At 37.5% G+C, this 18,740-nt stretch overlaps 1 protein-coding gene across 1 annotated transcript in view; it reads left to right on the top strand.

Moving 5' to 3' along the window:
* Ano3 (anoctamin 3) overlaps positions 1-18,740 on the top strand; it is a 321,996-nt gene that overhangs the window by 205,803 nt on the left and 97,453 nt on the right. Inside the window, exons 8-11 of the mRNA XM_027422285.2 lie at positions 7,485-7,529; positions 12,175-12,306; positions 15,867-15,973; positions 17,993-18,048. Of these exons, the coding sequence (XP_027278086.2) occupies positions 7,485-7,529; positions 12,175-12,306; positions 15,867-15,973; positions 17,993-18,048 (340 nt within the window). The remainder of the gene's footprint in view (positions 1-7,484; positions 7,530-12,174; positions 12,307-15,866; positions 15,974-17,992; positions 18,049-18,740) is intronic.

The following is an 18,740-nucleotide window of genomic DNA, read 5'->3' on the forward strand; positions in this document are numbered from 1 at the left end:
TGTTTCTTTATTCATAGAAAATTATTTTCCTTTTAAATTTTAGGCTGTATTAGATAATTTTCACCAAAATAGTTTGCTAATGTGGTAACTTTTCTGATTCCCTGGACATGTAATATCATTTCAGGATAGAATTGCCCAGAGATAAGGTAACAATTATTTTCAGATTTCAACTTTAAGCAACTCCCAAGATCAATCCTCATTCTTCTTTCATGTGAGTGTAATATAACTCTGATAATATTTGACAAGAATTGTTTTTCAGACCAGGTCATCCAGGACAGTTTCTGAGCTCTGGCCTCAATACCAATCAGTAGACAATAAAAATAGATGACCTTCTTTCAAGGATTTTCATCCTCCTTTTGAGCAAAGAAATATGTTGCCTTAGCTTGAGTGTCTGGTATTCGATGTAGAATGTACAATTTCTCCATCATGTCCCACTGAAGCTTTAATAGTGCACATACTATATGCATTGTGTTAACTCAATTGACAATAAGAATATGTGCATCAATGTGGAGTTCAACAGATACCATCAGATGCAAAGAAGGAATAAAAGGTTCAAGGAAAATGAGATTGCAAGTAAACGTGCCTTAAGAAGTGTGAGTGAACACTGAGGTCAATTAAAAAAAAACATCATGAAGATTTCATGGAACACACTGGAAAGGCTTATTTCAAGCCTCAATATCATTCAAGATAAACTAAGAGATGCTGATGCAAGTGCCTTCAGACATCTAAAATATCTCACGCTTCAATAGATGCAACCTCAGTCATTGTGCAGAAATAAGCACTTAAATATTATTTACATAAAATCCCCATTATGTTAGGTGTTTGAAATACCTAGAAATGATTTCATATGTACATAAGGATGTCTGAAGTTAGATAGAAATACTATGCCATTTTTCATAACTTTGTATATCTATATAGTACTATATATTAAGAGTATACTGGAACTAATTCCTTTAGAATATGGGCTGACTACTGTATAAAATCATCATCATCATCTTAATTAGCAAAAGTGTGGGGGACCAAAATAGTTCTATTATGAAATATTTTGAGATCCAGCCTCCAGTTTCACTAAACAGGAAGACCCAGAGCTCTGGCCCACTATTGTATTGCTAATTCGAGCAAGTCTGCTATCTTTTAGCATAGCCTCAGTATAGAATGCCTCCTAGTTTGCATCTCTATGGGCCTAAGCATCTGAATAGGCCTGCACTTGGGCAGAGGGGCTAGGTATAAGTAAGGAGTGAGAGTTAGTTGCAAGTGAACAGAGAGGAGAAGAGAAGGAAAGAAGTGATCTCCTTGTGGTGGCCATGGCAGGATGGTTAAGAAAGAGTCGAAAAGATGGTAAATAAAGAAAAGACTCTAGTTTTAAAACATAGAACTGAGAGATCTTTAAAGATGACAAGATGCCTGTGTTTGGTCTTTATAGACACTGTGTTATTGTTTTGTTTAAAAAGACGAAAAGAGAAATGCTGAGACATGAGACATATTGACTATTGACAGGACCTGCTCCCCTTTCGGCAGCCATAACAGCCGAACATGTGCTTGCCATAAACTTGCCTTGGTCACTTAGAAGTCAGATGCCTGCCTTGTGACAAGGAACCAATCAGAAGTTAGTTAGTCACTAGAAAGTCAGATGCCTGTCTCGTGACAAGGAACCCATCAGAAGTTAGTTATGTTATTTTTTTGTCTAAAAAGAAGAAAAGAGAAATGCTGAGACAGACATATTGACTATAAGTTTATTATAAGGCCTGGCAGAATGGGGAGCCTAAGAAGAGGAACAGGGTAATGGCTGACCACCATGGCTGGTCGCCATAGAGAGAGAGCAAGAGCATAGGTGGGAGACAGAGTAGAAAACAGAGACAAAGCAGAGCGGGGAAATAGAGGAAACAAAGAGCGTAAATGGGCAGGGACTTGTCTTTTAAAGGGGTCCTCTGCACCTGCGTGCAGACTTAGTTCCTATGGAACCTTGGGCTGACCAGGGTACTGCCTGTTCCACCAGGTAACAGGGGCAGGCCAGCATAATGCCTGAACCTTTCAAGTTAGTCACTAGAAAGTCAGATGCCTGCCTTGTGACAAGGAACCAATCAGAAGTTAGCTGGTGGTGCTATGCTTTATGACCCTGGGTGTGCTTTACGGACAAGCGCACAGCAATGACGCACAAAGCATAGCAACCACCCCGGGAGGGCCTATGGGCCATAACAACCAGTTGGCCAATCAACACAGGGCAAACCCTCCAAGCCTGGAGGCACACCAATCGTGAGCCTGTGTGTACCCCTAGACACTCCCCTTACGCTGCCCTATAAGATCTCTTGGGAGGCCCTAGGAGCTGTCTTTTCTAGCCATCCACCATGGTGGGTGGGTGAAAGACCCGAGCTAACATGGGGTTAGCCCGTTAAATTACAATAAAGCCTCATGCAGTTTGCTTTAAGCTCTTGAATCCACCTGGTGATTGGGGTGACCGCAGTCGTGGCCTGGGACCCGGGATACCTGAGTTTTCCGGGTGTCTAACACTATAAGTTTATTATAAGGCCAGGCAGAATGGGGAGACTAAGAAGAGGAACAGGGGTAAATGGCTGACCGCAATGGCTGATCGCCATAGAGAGACAGAGCGAGCCCATAGGTGGGAGAGAAAGAAAGCTGAGAGGAAACAGAGCAGGGAAACAGAGAGAGGAAACAGAGAGCATAAATGGGCAGGGACCTGTCTTTTAAAGGGGTCCTCTGTATCTGCATGCAGACTTAGTTTCCATGGAACCTTGGGCTGACAAGGGTACTGCCTGTTCCACCAGGTAACAGGGGCAGGCCAGCATAATGCCTGAACCTTTCACACAGGGTTGCTAGGAGTTTCCAGGACCACACACCCCCACTCAGGCTGAACCTCATGGGTTAAGGCTGAGACATGCCGGTTCCTTCTATGTGGAGTCGGCTTCCAAAGTTCATTCATATACTAGGGGTAAATACTGATCCACTACCAGAGGCCACATAGATTAACCAGACCTCCAAACTAACATCCACGTTCAAGCTGTTTGGAAGAGTCCTATTCTGGTTTCCCATCAGTCAGTCTGGGCTCCATGAGCTCCCCCTTGTTCAAGTCAGCTGTTTCTGTGGGTTTCTCCAGCCTAGTCTTGACCCCTTTGCTCATCAATCCTCCCTCTCTGAAACTGGATTCCAGGAGTTGAGCTCAGTGTTTAGCTGTGGGTGTCTGCTTCTGCTTCCATCAGCTACTGGATGAATACTCTAGGATGACTTATAAGGTAGTCATCCATTGCATTATTGGAGAAGGGCATTTAAGGCCTCTCCACTGTTGCTTAGATTGTTAGTTGGTGTCATCCTTGTAGACCTGGACATTTCCATAGTGACAGATTTCTCTTTAAACCTATAATGGCTCCCTCTATTATGGTATCTCTTTTCTTGCTCTCCTCTATTTTTCCCCTGACTCAATCTTCCTGCTCTCTCATGTTCTTTTCTCCCCTGCTCTTCTCCCCTTCTCTTTCTCCTAACTACCCCCCCCATGCTTGTCCCTTTCCCCTTCTCTTAGAGTCCTCCTTGTTTCCTAGCTTCTCTGGTGGTGTAGATTGTAGGCTGGCAATCCTTTGCTCTGTGTCTAAAATCCATATATGAGTGAGTACATACCCTGTTTGTCTTTTTTTGACTGGGTTACCTCACTCAGGATGACTTCTTCTAGTTCCATCTATTTGCCTGTGAATTTCAAGATTCCATTGTTTTTTCTCTCCCCTCCCCCCTACTGAGTAGTACTCCATTTTGTGAATGTACCACATTTTCTCTATCCATTCTTCAGTTGAGAGGAATTTAGGTTGCTTCCAGGTTCTGGCTATTACAAATGATGCTGCTATGAACATAATTGAACAGATGCCCTTGTTGTATGAAGGTGCTTCTTTTGGGTATATGCCTAAGAGTGGAAATGTTTGATCTTGTGGTAGATTGATTCCCATTTTCCTGAGGAACCGACATACTGATTTCCAAAGTGGCTGTATGAGTTGGCACTCCCACCAGCAGTGGAGGAGTGTTTCCCTTTCTCCACATCCTCTCCAGCATAATCTGTCCTTGGTGTTTTTGATTTTGGCCATTCTGACAGGAGTAAAACGGTATCTCAGAGTTGTTTTGATTTGCATTTCCCTGATGGCTAAGGATGTTGAGCACTTTCTTATGTGTCCTTCAGCCATCTTAGATTCCTTTACTGAGAATTCTTTATTTAGCTCTGTACCCCACTTTTTAATTGGATTATTTGGTGTTCTGATGACTAGCTTCTTGAGTTCTTTGTATATTTTGGAAATCAGCCCTCTGTCAGATGTGGGGTTGGTGAAGATATTTTCCCATTCTGTGGGCTGCTGTTTTGTCTTGTTCACTGTGTCCTTTGACTCACAGAAGCTTCTTAGGTTCAAGAGGTCCCATTTATTAATTGTCAATCTCAGTATCTATGCTACTAGTGTTATGTTCAGGAAGTGGTCTCCTGTACCAATCTATTCAAGGGTATTTCCTTCTTTCTCTTCTAAGAAGCTCAGTGTGGCTAGATTTATGTTGAGGTCTTTGATCCATTTGTATTTAAGTTTTGTGCATGATGACATATATGGATCTATCTGAAGTCTTCTGTACACCAGCATCCAGTTATGCCATCACCATTTGTTGAAGATGCTTTCTTTATTCTATCATATTAATTTAGCTTCTTTGTCAAAAATCAGGTGTTTGTAGGTGTGTGGGTCCATATCAGAATTTTCAATTTGATTTCATTGGTCTACCTGTCTATTTTTGTGCCAATACAAAGCTGTTTTTAGTACTATAGCTCTATAATAGAGCTTGAAGTCAGGGATGATGATGTCTCCAGAAATTCCTTTATTGACCAGAGTTGTTTTGGCTATCCTGGGTCTTTTGTTTTTCCATATAAAGTTGAGAAATTATTATTCAATGAGGTATTCATTCTAAATTATCAATGAAAACATTATTTGTGAAACCTATTACATTCCACAAAGAAAGTTAAAATTTGGGTCACCAAGATGACTCAGGAGACAAAGGCACTGGATGCTGAACCTGAGAATCTGAGTTTGAACTCTAATACCCACATAGTGGAAGGAAAGAACTTCCCTCTAACCTCCATATGACTGCCATAGAACCCACATGCTTCACACACAGCCATCCATAAATAAGTAAACATATATCTAGTGCTTTATTTAAAAAATAAAAGGAGAAATAGAGCCTGCAAATTTCAAATCACTACTAATATATACATGCCTTTTAAACTTTTGCCCATTTGAAAAAAAAGAATGAAGATATTTAAAATGGAAATTCAGTACAGACAAAGCAAGCCTTGTCATTTTATATCTGAATTTAGTGTTAGAATGTGGCAAGAACATTTTAAATCTTTCCAAAGACTATGTCCTGTGTTTTACTCTAGAAGAAAAATACCCCGTTGCTGAATATATGTAAAGGATATTTTCTCAATTGACTTCTATGAAACAGTCTGTGCAGTCCAACACTGAAAAGACTGGGAACCTGGCAGATGGTCAATTCAAATGGGGGGCGGGGGGAGGAATGGGCTCAGCAGTCCCAATCTGGTGCTTTAGGCCTGGAAGATTCCTGAAGAACCACTGGTATTCACTCCACATTGTCAGTCTGAAGATGATGGCTTATGATATCTATGTAGGATGAGTGCAGCAACAGCACCAGCAGCAGCAGCAGCAGCAGCAACATTAACAGCACAGATGAACTTGCCAGCAGGGAGGTGAAGACAAACAGACAAAAGCAAAGCTTCCTTATTTTACCTCCTTTTGTTTGTGCTTCTAGGCAAAGGGCCACTCACAACTATGGTGGGGCAGGCCAGGTAAAAAAAAAAAAAAAAAAAAAAAAAAAAAAAAAAAAAAAAAAAAAAAAAAAAAAAAACTGGTAAAGTAACCCCGTCACAGGAATGCTCAAGATTAGATTTTACTTCTTAATTGAATCTAGATCCTGTCAAGTTAACAAGCAAGTTAGAGCACAACCTGTGACTAAAATTAAATATGGCATCTCAGAGAGCTTCTTGAACATTCATAGCTCCATCATAACTAATGATTAATTACTAATTACACCACCACAGTGTTCACTGAGCCTCTGAGTTGTGTTTTAGTGGTAAAGATACAAGGGATTTTGGAAGGCCCAAAGTATCGGATTCCTTAGCTCCAATAAGAGGATGTAGATTAAGTTACACATAAATAAATTAACCTTTGCCGAAACAGTTGGTACCTCTGAAACCCAGTGTGTTACACTTCTTTACAAATCTCTTTCCAACGTTCATGTATTTGTGTTTTGTTTTGTGAACTACTGAGCTTAACCAGGGCTGTCCACATGGCCATGGGTCTAAACTATCCACTGGTGGGCTCATCAGGGGATATATAACTGAAGACAATGACTCCTACTTTTCCAGCATAAATCAATAGCCAAAAATTCCCCAGGGAGGGGTAGGGTCCCATCAGTCTCCCCATATCTATGAGTAAATGTGGACAGATTTAGTCTTATGAAGACCCAGTTTAGGCAACCATAGCTACATTCATGATTGCAATGACTGCCCTAGACCAAGAAGATAGCATTTTATACCGCCCCCTCCATCATCTGACTCTTAGCATTGTTCATGACTCCACTTGCATGATGTTCCCAGAGCCCTAGAGAAGGTGGTGTAAATGTCATCTTCAGGTCTGACCACTAATTTTCATCACCATGTGCTGCCCTGACCTCTGAATTCACAGTTATTCATGGCAAATCTGCCAGATCAGCCTGTGGGCATATCTATGGAATAGTTTTTTAATTAATGACTAATGTGTGAGGGACCAAGCCCAATGTAGACAGTGTTGCCTCTGGGCAGGTGGTACAGGTTTGTATAAGAAAGCAAAAAGAGCAAGCTGGAGGAAGCAAGCCACTAAACACTATTTCTCCTTGGCCTCTGTTTGAATTCCTGCCTGTGGGTTCCTGTCCTGAGTTCCTGACCCAATTTCCCTCAGTGATGAAATAGAACATGGAAGTACAAGAATGAATGAACCTTTTCTTCCCAGGTTGCTATTTGCTCAGTGTTTTTATCACGATAACAGAGAACTAAATTAGGACAATTACACATGTGTTTAAAATATGGATGGATAGTTAGATGATTGGATTGATGACTTTATATAACAAATAAACTAATAATCCAGTCAATAAGTACTGAGTTACAGGATACAGGCTTTCAAATAATTAAAAACAATGTATCAAGAAATAACCAATGCATTGTAAAGTGTTTTATAGTTATTTTGTTATATTTCTTATATATTTTTGTTAAGTACTATTATAATTTTGAAATTAAAGGCATATACATCTATTGGTCTTCATGTTATAATGTAATGACTTAATTTCAAATGTCTTGATCTCCTAAGTATTTGAAAGTGGAGTGTCGATACACTTAATATTGTTGAATGCTGTCACTTTCTGATTAACTGTATTTTCTTCACATGATTTCTAACTTTTTTTTTCAGGAAAAAGTGTTACTACACTGACCAGAAGAACAAATCAATGAGCAGGTTAGTGAATGAGTCACTATTTTTATTACCAATTTGTCATTTACAAAAACATAAGGAAGAATACACTTGATTATCCATATCTTCTGTTATACATTTTAGGAAGAAAATTATGTTGATTTCCTGAAACAATTTTTTAATTTAGCATAATTTCTTTATTGAATCTTTGTGAATTTCACATCATGCATCCTAATTCCACTCCCCTCCCAGCCCCTCTGTATCATCCTCTCACCTCTGCAGTGCACTCTCCACAGAAGAAAAACTTTAAAAATCAAAACCAATCTAAAACAAAATAAGGAAAACAATCAGACAAAAAACAAAAACAAAACACCCCCCTAGGCAAGGGAAGGAGCTAGTCCATGCCATCAGAGTCAGTCTCTCGCAGCACATGGTGAGGAGTGGGACTGCCTCATGGCCCTGGGACAGCAACATGGTCCCAGGCTGCTAATCCATCGCCAAGCAACCATTTGTCCCTAAGTTACAGCTGTAGTCAGAGACATTGACTCAGACCCTGGCAGCTGAAGAGCCACAGACCCAGACATGGCCCTTGGCAGCAACTCAGGCCTGAATGACATCATAGCCCCTAATGGCACCACAATCCACATAGTTCAGCACAGCTCTGGTGGAGGCATGGCTTTTGGACAGCTGTATGCTTATCAGTGGCAGCCCAGACACTGAGAATCATTGTGACCTTTGGTGACAACATGGATCATAAATGGCCACACAAACCCTGCCTGTGATAGGACCACAGAAACAATTTTTAATATGGCTTGTCACAAAAAATAAAATAGTTTCTATATTGTTATTTTCATGCCCACTCCAGGAGTGCCCCCTAGATGTAATGGTATGGGAGGAATACTTGAACTGTAAGTTAGCATCTTAAAAATTTTTAATTTTTAAATGATTATAAAATTGGGATCACTAGGTAAATGATAAATCCCTAGACTATGAGAATAGCACACTTGCAAACCCTCTGTAGCATTGGATCCAGTCTTCTTGTCTGACAGTTGTGTAGATGCTAGCTTCCAGAGCAAGATGGTGTTTCCAGGACATCTGGCATCCTTTGTATGGCAGGTCTGCTTTTCTCCTATCACTCTCACTTGTTTTTCTTATGCATGTATGAAAACTGAATTTCTTTTTAGAACATTCAGCTTAAACATTTGCCTTTCATCCATTGTGGTCAGTGTAGCTATGGAAAAAGAACTGGCCCCAAATTGGAGACAGATAAACACTTCCGTCTAAATACCTTTAACTCTGTTTAAATCAAAGAACTGAATTTCTACTTAAGGAATGCTCAACAACAAAAACTTCGTATTGATAGCTATTTTTCTATCCATTCCAAAACAATCAATCCGAAAAACCAAACCTCAGCAACATCAACATAGCAGTGTACTCCATGAGTGAATTGTCACAATGATGATACAGAGAAACAAAGAGTAATATCATTTTAGGAAAGGACTTGATAAATCTAATCCTTTGTCAAGGGAAATATGTTGTAATAATTTCAAGATAAATTGTGATAAGAGAACATTTCTAAACATTATGTCTATTTTAAATAAAATGTTTTGTTTGAGTCTCTTTTAGCTGTTACAGAACTAACATTTCAACTGTGTTATGAATAGATTTATTTTTGAATAGTCATTTTTCAGAACTTTGATAAAGATAAAATTTGAATATTAAAATCTATAAAAAGTATTTTACTTAAAATATAGTTTAGTTTTGAATACACAGTTTTGAAAAATATAGTTAAATTTCAAATGAATCATATGCATTAGTATATTAAATTCTAAATTGACAATTTTGAAACATAATTTAAAGATTTAAAAATTTTTTTTGTCTATGGTACTCAACCTTTCAGGTAAGCTAAGAAAATGATCACTGCATCATGCTGTATTATGATATTTTATGTTGACTATTTCTGTTTCAATTCATAAAATTTATATTTATGTATTTGGAATATTAATAAAACTTGTCCTTCACATTTAATTTGTTGCAAACAGTTTTCTTTGTCTTAGTTTCATGGATTTCAGTGGTGAGGTGCAGGCATCGAACAGTAAAGGACATCAACATCAAGTGAAAAAATTTTTCTGTTGCTTGTTTATGTTTATTTACATATTGACTTGAGGAAAAGTTTGATTCTGACTTTTCCTTCAATTTGTTTTAGGAAAAAATGTAAATTCTGTGTATATGAAAGGTGGGCATAAATGATCATTATTTACACTATTTTAAGCACAATCAATAAATACTATACGAGGTATAACATATAAAATGCACACATTTATTTTTATTAGTGCTTTTCTTTGCTTGCAATAGAAAAGATGTTTGTGTATGCTTAACTTTGCCTGGTAAGCACTAAAGGATAAATAATGCACAGGCAATTATGTAGCTTCTGAAGATCATCCTATCTCAGAGTACCTTTAAAGGAAATAACTGTAGCATTATTGTTGTAGCCCTTTAAGTTTTATTTACAAAGCATTTTCACATTAAAATATTATGGCATCATCCAAATAGCCTGCAAGGAAGGCAGAACACACCATAGTCTATGTTGCAGATGAGGGAAAAATAAAAGATTCTCTTACTGTCCCACCCATAGTCCCACCCAGAGCTTTCCCAGATGTTTGACAGTTTGCATTTTAGTCAGATTCTCTGAGCCCTTTGATCTCTACATATTTAGTTTACATAGAATTATCTTACCTTGCCCTCAGATTTTAATAAAAGACACTAAAACTCTGTTAGGGGTAATTTCCATGTTATACCAGAAAATCCAGCATTTAAAAGGTGTCCAAGATGATAAACAGTGTTGGTGTCAAGGTTTGTAGCAATATAAACAGTAGCTCAACTTTTATTTATCACCTTTTTCCCTTGACTATGTGAGCACACACTACACAATTTCTACTGTCCATTTGGTTTTCTTTCTTTCTTTCTTTCTTTTTTTTTTTTTTTTTTGGTTTTTCGAGACAGGTTTTCTCTGTGTAGCTTTGGAGCCTATCCTGGCACTCGCTTTGGAGACCAGGCTGGCCTTGAACTCACAGTGATCCTCCTGCCTCTGCCTCCTGAGTGCTGGGATTAAAGGCGTGGGCCACCAAAGCCCGGCTCATTTGGTTTTCAAGATGTCATTTCACTTAATAATGAAAAAAACTAAATGAGGCCCAAGGAAATTGATAAGACCATTTTTCCCATCTCAGATAATGTGTATGAGGCAAAAGTTGATAATAGTGTTTATTTTCTGTTAACAGTAGAAGATGATGATCTTAAGTGTTTTTTGTAAATTTTAGATGTTTTCTTATTTCTAGAATGTTTTAATTTAGCCAGAGATCATAGGCCATTAGATGCTGCAGTCCAGCTATATTATCCAAATGTTCCTGGAGTTACTCGTTTGGTTTGTTCTGACACTTTGAAGGATGTAGGACAAATGGGATCATTTCCCCTCTGTAGGGCTGAAAACATGATACTCATTGATCTAATATGCATACTCTAGCAGCAATACTGAATTTTAAAAGACTAGAGAAATTAATCTGTACCCTAATGCTTTCTGCATTTCCTTGCATTGGGCCAGGATACAGTGATATTCTATTATTTCAGGAGCTTTGTTTATGATGAGAATCAAAGAACTGAACACCTTAAAATGTGCTTGTTAGATTTAAAATTAATTAAAAAAATACTGAAATGGCCATCATCCCAGTGATGGTCTTACTTGGTAAGAAATGATCAAGAGTTTTACATTCTAAGCTTTTCAACAGGAGTTAATTTCTATTTAAAATTCCTCATGATAATTTCATAATAATAATAAACGTGTATGAAATAATTCTTAAGATACAGTATTTGATGCTTGCCCATTGCTTTCTTAATTTTTGGATAAAGTTCAAGAACTTAGCAAAACCCACCTTAAGATACATTGCACATGAATCTAGAGATATTCTGTCCTGCTATTTTGACTTCTCTATTTCAGCAATATACCATTATCACTGTGGAAACACTGCTTAGTATTTTTAAATGAAAACAGCTGTTGTTATAGCAACAGAATTTAGATTTTTCAGAATCAATGCTGAAGGTCAATCTTTTGTTTTGCTTTATTTTTTATTCTGTAAAAGAAAATGATGGAAATTATTCCAATGAACATACATATATACTATTCATTTACATGAAAATTTTCACACTTTTTAAAGAACCAGAGGGTAATCTACATTTCTATGTATATTACATAGAAATATATTGTGCTGCCTTTTAAAATGTTACTTTCTATGGCCATCTTCATGCAAGGTATTTTGTATGGAGATATTATTTTTCTGAAATGTTTAAATAAATGCAGGACTTAATTTAATATTTGTTTATTCTGTAAAAAAAACAGAAATGTGTGTGTGTGTGTGTGTGTAAATACATGTGTGAGGATAATGTGTAAATGTGGTGTAGGTATAAGTATATGTAAGTATATGTGTGTACTTGAGTGTGTATGCATATGTTTATGTGTGTACAGTGTCTTTGTATGCGCTTTGTGTGTATGTGTATGAGAGGAGGCAGAGAGAGAGAGAGAGAGAGAGTGCATGATGTAGGTGTCTGGAATCTTTTTTCTCTAACACTTAAGAAAACTGTCACAGGAAACTATCATGAAAACAACCTTATCTAGTTCTGGAATTTGACTTGGTTCCAGGGTACAAAACTATTTCAAAAGAATCAAAAAGTGGATGTCCCAAAATCCAATGGTTCTAGACAAGTCAGCATTCCCAGAGTTGGAGGAATCGGATTGCTACACTGGCCCTTTCAGCAGAGCCCGAATTCACCAGTGAGTGCTCATCTCTTTTCCCTCATTTCCTGGCTTTGTACTGTCATTACCCCAAGCAGGTTTATAGAAGAAAAATAGCTAAGGACATTCCCATTGGTCACCAACTAGGTCAAGAATGTTTATTGTATTAGATGCAATTAATGTAACTCATTGTATTAGAGTTTATATTTAACTTAGGAATAGCACTATGTGAGCATTTGATTCTATATTAATTTCATGATTCAGAGATAGTCAAGTAATAATTAAATCCTAATACATAGGCTGGTAACCTAGATATTCTTTTGAAGTAATAACTATGTGGGCTGCAGAGTTGGCTCAGCCATTCAAAGCACCTGATACTCTCACAGAGGTGTTTACGGTACCAATGTGGAGGCTCACAACTGTTTGTAACTCAAGTTACAGGGGATCCACAGCACACACATGGAGGCTTATAACTGCCTGTGACTCCAGCTACAAAGGATTCAGCAACACCTCTGGCTTTTTCAGGCACCGGGCACATGTGTGGCATAGATACATATATGAAAAAAACCACACATTTAAGATTTTGATGGTCCCCTGTGGAGGGCTTCACTATCCCTAGGGAGTGGGTGGGGGGTGGTTTGAGGGGTCGGTCGGGAGCATGGAAGAATGGGGGTGAGGGAATGGGGGAATGATATATAAATGAGAGTGCTTCTAAAATAAATAATTAATAAAAATTATTGTGGTAGAAGATAATTCATTTAAAATAATAATAGGATTGCTCCTAACACTAACACTAGTTAATGAATTATTGAACCTATAACATTACTTTAAAATACATTTAGTATGTAAGTGGCTTAGTTTAATCTTGAGAATTTCTTTAAAGAAGGCTAGGTGAATCTAACTTTCTAGTTAGTTAATGAATTATTGAAACTATAACTTTACTTTAAAATACATTTAGTATGTAAGTGGCTTAGTTTAATCTTGAGAATTTCTTTAGAGAAGGCTATGCCACTCAAACTTTCTTGTTTTTCTCTCTCCTTTTCCCTTTGTGCCAAAATGTTTTGTTTCTCCTTGCCTGCCTTCATATCTGTTTATTTGTCCATGCTTTCCTTCTACTGTGATTTACTGAGTTTCTCCTGGAAATTAAATGAATTACGTTTCATTATGGCATATGTTCTGCCTTTATGGTCCTCCTAATCAAATACTATATTCAAGAATGTAATTGTAAAGCTAAATAAAATAAGGCAAACATAGAGATAGATAAATATAGAATATTTACAAAGTATTATAGTAAAATATACAATTTAGAATAGGACAAAGGCTGTGGACCCCCAGATGACATTTTAGATGTCTGGATGAAACTTTATTCTGGGATGTGGGAGTTGATAGAATTCTAGATCAATCTATACCACAGCCAAAAACAAGTTAGTTTCCCCTCTTCAAAATGTTCTACTTGTCCTTTGAAAACTCAAGGAACCAGCTCAATCTTTGAAGAACACTAAACAGATCATGAAAACAACTGGCTTATACCTCCCAAGTAGTGTCCCATTTGTACTCATATAATTCAGGTTTTGATTATTTTCAGTGTAGGCTGTCCTGCTGTCTTCTCTGCCCTCTCACCCCCCTTCCTTCATGCATTCTACCATTAATAGTGCAGCCTCCCAAGCCTTGGGTCCATGACTCAGCTGCTCTAGTGAAGCTTCAGCTGAAAATACACCACTTTTTGCTTCTGCTGGACTATCCCGGACCTGAGCTTTGCAGGGTGTTTTCTTCCCACCAGTCTGCCTCTTTTAAGCATCTAAGGAAAATCATCATAAATTTTTTGCTATGGTCCCTTCTCCCAGTCCCTCACTACATTGTTATACTCTTACATTTTCTTCACAGAAACCAGCTGGAACTTACTTATTCTCTTGTTGATTATACCACCTGCTTAATTCCCCCATAATACAACCTCCTGTAAAACTAAACTTACCTGCTTAAGAACTACTTGCTCTGGTAGCCTGAAATCTTGTGTTGAAAAAGAATGATGGATATTCTTTTTGCTACCTATAGTAACCAAGATTCTGAATTTAATATATCTGAATACAGAAATAACACACAATATATTAAATGCTGAGGAACTCAGCGTGTAATAACATGATCAGCTGTGCAGACTGAAATAAACAAGGTTGGGTAAAACCTGTAGCTGATGGAAGCAGAAGTAGACACCCACAGCTAAACACTGAGTTGAACTCTGGAATCCAGTTGCAGAGAAGGAGGAGTGATGAGCAAAGGGGTCAAGACCAGGCTGGAGAGAAACACAAAAACAGCTGACCTGAACAAGGGGGAGCTCATGGACCCAAGACGGATAACTGGGAAACAAGCATAGGACTGTTCCAGACCCCCTGAACGAGGATGTCAGTTTGGAGGTCTGGGCAATCAATCTGTGGGGCCTTTGGTAGTGGATCAGTATTTATCCCTAGTACAGGAATGGACTTTGGAAGCCCACTCCACATAGAGGGATACTCTCTCAGCCTAGACACACAGGGGAGGGTCTAGGCCCTGCTCCAAATGCTATGATATACTGTGAAGATTTCCCCCCCATGGAAGGCCTCACCCTCCCTGGAGAGCAGAAAGGGCATGGGATAAAGGGGTGGGGGTGGGGGCATAGAAGGAGGGGAGTGTGAGGGAACTAGGATTGACATGTAAAAGAAGCTTGTTCCTAATTTAAAATTTGTCTAATTACAATTATAAAAATAATAAAACCTGTTAAGAAGACAGTTGTGTCACAATCTAGACCAGGAGCAATGACACCCAGGAAAAGGGTAGCAGCACCATGGAGACTGGTTCTACAGGAAAGTTACTTAGCTTGGTAACTCTTTGGATATGGAGGGTGAGGAGGAAACAAGGGATAGGACAATTAATATCCCAGATGAAATGTCTGACAGAATTCATCATTCACAGAGATAAAGTGCCTAGAAGCAGAGAGCGTCACCAGTCCAGTAAGATCCAGTTCATTCCACTGATGGAAACTCCCAGTACTTATAAAGAACACATTTAAACAGATCCATCCTTTCCTTGTGAAATCCCCCTTTGCTTTCCATATCATCCACAGTCAAAAGGCCCCTTGCTACTCTTTCCACACAGGGGCATTTTAGGGTATCAAGGGAATAGAAAAAAAAGAATTATGGGACATCATGAAACTCTGAAAACTGGTTAAGATAGAATGTAATGTGTTGCATGGGGGATAATCTCAATTTTTAATGAAGCCTATCCAGAACAACATGGCTTAGGTGGTACAAACACCAGCCAGCAAATGGTGAATTTTTTTCTTACTCTGCAATAAACAAGACCTTTGAGAATACCGAGAGAGACCTCTTTACAAGCTGAAAGAAGATGCTAAAATGAATATTTGATCTTCTCTGCATTTTCTATAAGTACTTATTTTTAACTGTCAGTTTATTTTTGTCAAAGAGGAGGACTTCTTTCTCATCCTAGAATGCTTTACATTCATTGTCTTTAATTATAGAGGCAGATGGGTGGTTACCCAGGAATTTATAATTCTGACTAGATTTTATGTTCTGCTCTGAATATTAAAACCAATCCCTTCATCTTAACAGCTTCATAATAAACAATAAGGACACCTTCTTCAGCAATGCTACTCGAAGCAGGATAGTGTATCACATGCTGGAGCGCACCAAATATGAAAATGGAATATCAAAAGTGGGTAAGAACATTACTTCACAGACATAGCTAAAAATATTTTTAAAAAGCTTTTTTGGAGTTAGAGGTTCATAAGAAATGAAGGTTTTTACCTCCAGTCACTAATTATGAAATGCTTAACACATTAAACACAATTTCTATGAGTATTTTGTGTTGCTACTTTTCATAAAAATATTTGAGGTATTTAGCCAATGTATAAAAATGTGAAGGATACAAATACCCAAGATCAAAACTCATCCTAAACTACTCCACTTTTCTAATGAAGGTATGTGTAGAAAAGGAAGAGCATGGCATTATAATAAAAAATTAAAAGTTAAATTAAAATAAAAATTATTATATATTTTTAAATATTATATAAATTAAAATAAAAAATTAAAAATTAAATATGTTACATCCACCCATTAAAAATTATGTATTTTCTTTATCAATATAATGTCTGGAGCCTCTATCTGTAAATATATACTCATATAATTTAATTTCTTATGTGCTGTATGTTGAGTAGTTTGTGGCACAGATTTTATATTTGGAAATTAATATTAGTTCCTAGATCAAATTACCTTTGAAAGCTTTTCTTGATTCACTAAGAAAAGAAAATTACAAAACTATTAGGCAAGTTTGATTCCATTTTCTTAATAGACAGAGACAAAGATGAATGAGAATTTAGAAGAATATGTAAGCAACCTAATGCGAGATTATTTCTGGAATGTTAAGTGGTCACTTATTTTGACTTGTTTTGAAATTTTGTGTCATTTGATGGTACAATTTAGTACATATGTAACACAAAAGAAAATTGAGAGTTTTGCAACCACAATGAGATAAACAAAATTGCAAACCTTACACAGAATTGAAAACAAAACAAAGCTAACACATAAATTGACCTTTTTCATTGTGAAGCTAAATTGCAGCAGTGAAGAAATCAATGTTAGCCAAATGTTCTAAATTCTTTGAAATTAAAAATTGACAGCCCATGGTATCTGTCACCATTCTTTGCTGACAGTGCTAGGATAGAGAACAACACTGATAAAAAAAAATCGTGTTTCTTATTTACTACATGAAGAAGAATCTTCAGGGTCCAGTTTATTTCTGGCTAACAATTCATTTGTGATTCAGCAATCAAAACCTTAGACACTAAAACTTCACCCAAAACAATGAGAATATTAAAATTAAGACACCCAGAATATGAGCTGAAAATTTTCCTTTGTGATGGGAAATTGTGCTTATTTATTTAACTAATATTTTAAATGATTATAAAAGTATCATGCCCTTGATGGAAAATATGCTAAACACAGAAGAGATAAAACAAAATAAAAGCATACCTAATCACACTGATAAATTTATAGAAAAATGGTAAAAATAAATTGCTTCAAAATATAAATATGTATTTTATGCTTTAAAAAATTTTTCTCAAGTCACAATGTAATACATGAAAATCATGTTGCAAATTCCTACACAACAGTCTAATACATGTATTCATTAAATTAACATTATTTAATGAGCACCTTATGTAATTGTGTTTGCACCATAATAAAGGGTTCCATATTTCACCTGTACAAATATTTTTTTCATGGATGTTAAGAAATAACATTACAACTAAACATCTTCTCCAGAAAGTTTTTCTCATTGCTCATTCTCAAAAGAAAACGTTATGATACTTTCACTGAGATGACAAATCTGAGTGTGACATTTTATGTCCTTTCAATTTAGCATAAACAAAAGTTCCTCAATGCAACGATCTTTCCTGTCAAATGTTGGGAGTAGAAAATTCTTCTTTGACTAAACGTTGTTGTATTCAGAGGGAGGTAGACGAAAACAGTGCCATATCTTGTGAATAATGCCTTAAGGACACACCTAGGCTGAATACCAATCTCTTTCTCAGAAATACTGTCCCTATAGTTGACCTGGATATGGAAGTCATTTGAATCACTATAAGTCTTAAAATGATTCTGTGTTGCATTTGTGCTTATATATGCTTTAAAGGAAAGCCTTCATTGAAATTGACTCAGATTTATTGTTCTCTTTCTAGGTATCCGCAAGCTTATAAATAATGGTTCATACATAGCAGCATTCCCCCCACACGAGGTAATTTTGAAAGACCTTTTTCATTTAATAAAAATAAAATATTTTCCTATTGTGAGACAGTATTGTTTATTTTTTGCTGCTGTGATTAAACACCATGACAAGTAACTTATGGAAGAAAAGGTTATTTGGACTTCGATTTCTAGAGGGTTAGAATCCACGAAGTGAGGCAGCGTGGCAGCAAGCAGCAGGAATGATGGCTGGAGCAGCGTGCTGAGAACTCACTCCTTTATTTTATTTTAAAACATTTATATTTTACATACTAACCCCTCCTCCGGCTTCCCACCCGGCCCACCTGCCACCCACTCCTCTAAGGGGGTAAAGCCTTCCTTGGGTAATCAACAAAGTCTGGCATACCAAGTTGAGGCAGGACCAAGCCCTTCCCCCTGTATCAAGGTGGAACAAGATATCCATCGTAAGTAATGGGCTCCAAAAAGCCACTTCATGCCCCTGGGGTAGGTCCTGGTGTCATTGCCAGTGCCCATACTCCAAAAAACGAATCAAGTCACATAACTGCCACCCATATTCAGAGGGCCTAGTTGGGTCCCATTCAGGTTTCCCAGCTGTCAGTCCGTGAGCTCGATCTAGTTCAGGTCAACTATCTCGGGCTTTCTCCATCATGGTCTTGACCCAAGCAGAGAAAGGAACTCGGATGAGACCATAAACTCACAAAGCCTATGGAGATTGCTTACTTC

Source organism: Cricetulus griseus, chromosome 6 (genome assembly GCF_003668045.3).
Source record: "Cricetulus griseus strain 17A/GY chromosome 6, alternate assembly CriGri-PICRH-1.0, whole genome shotgun sequence".
NCBI lineage: Eukaryota > Metazoa > Chordata > Mammalia > Rodentia > Cricetidae > Cricetulus > Cricetulus griseus.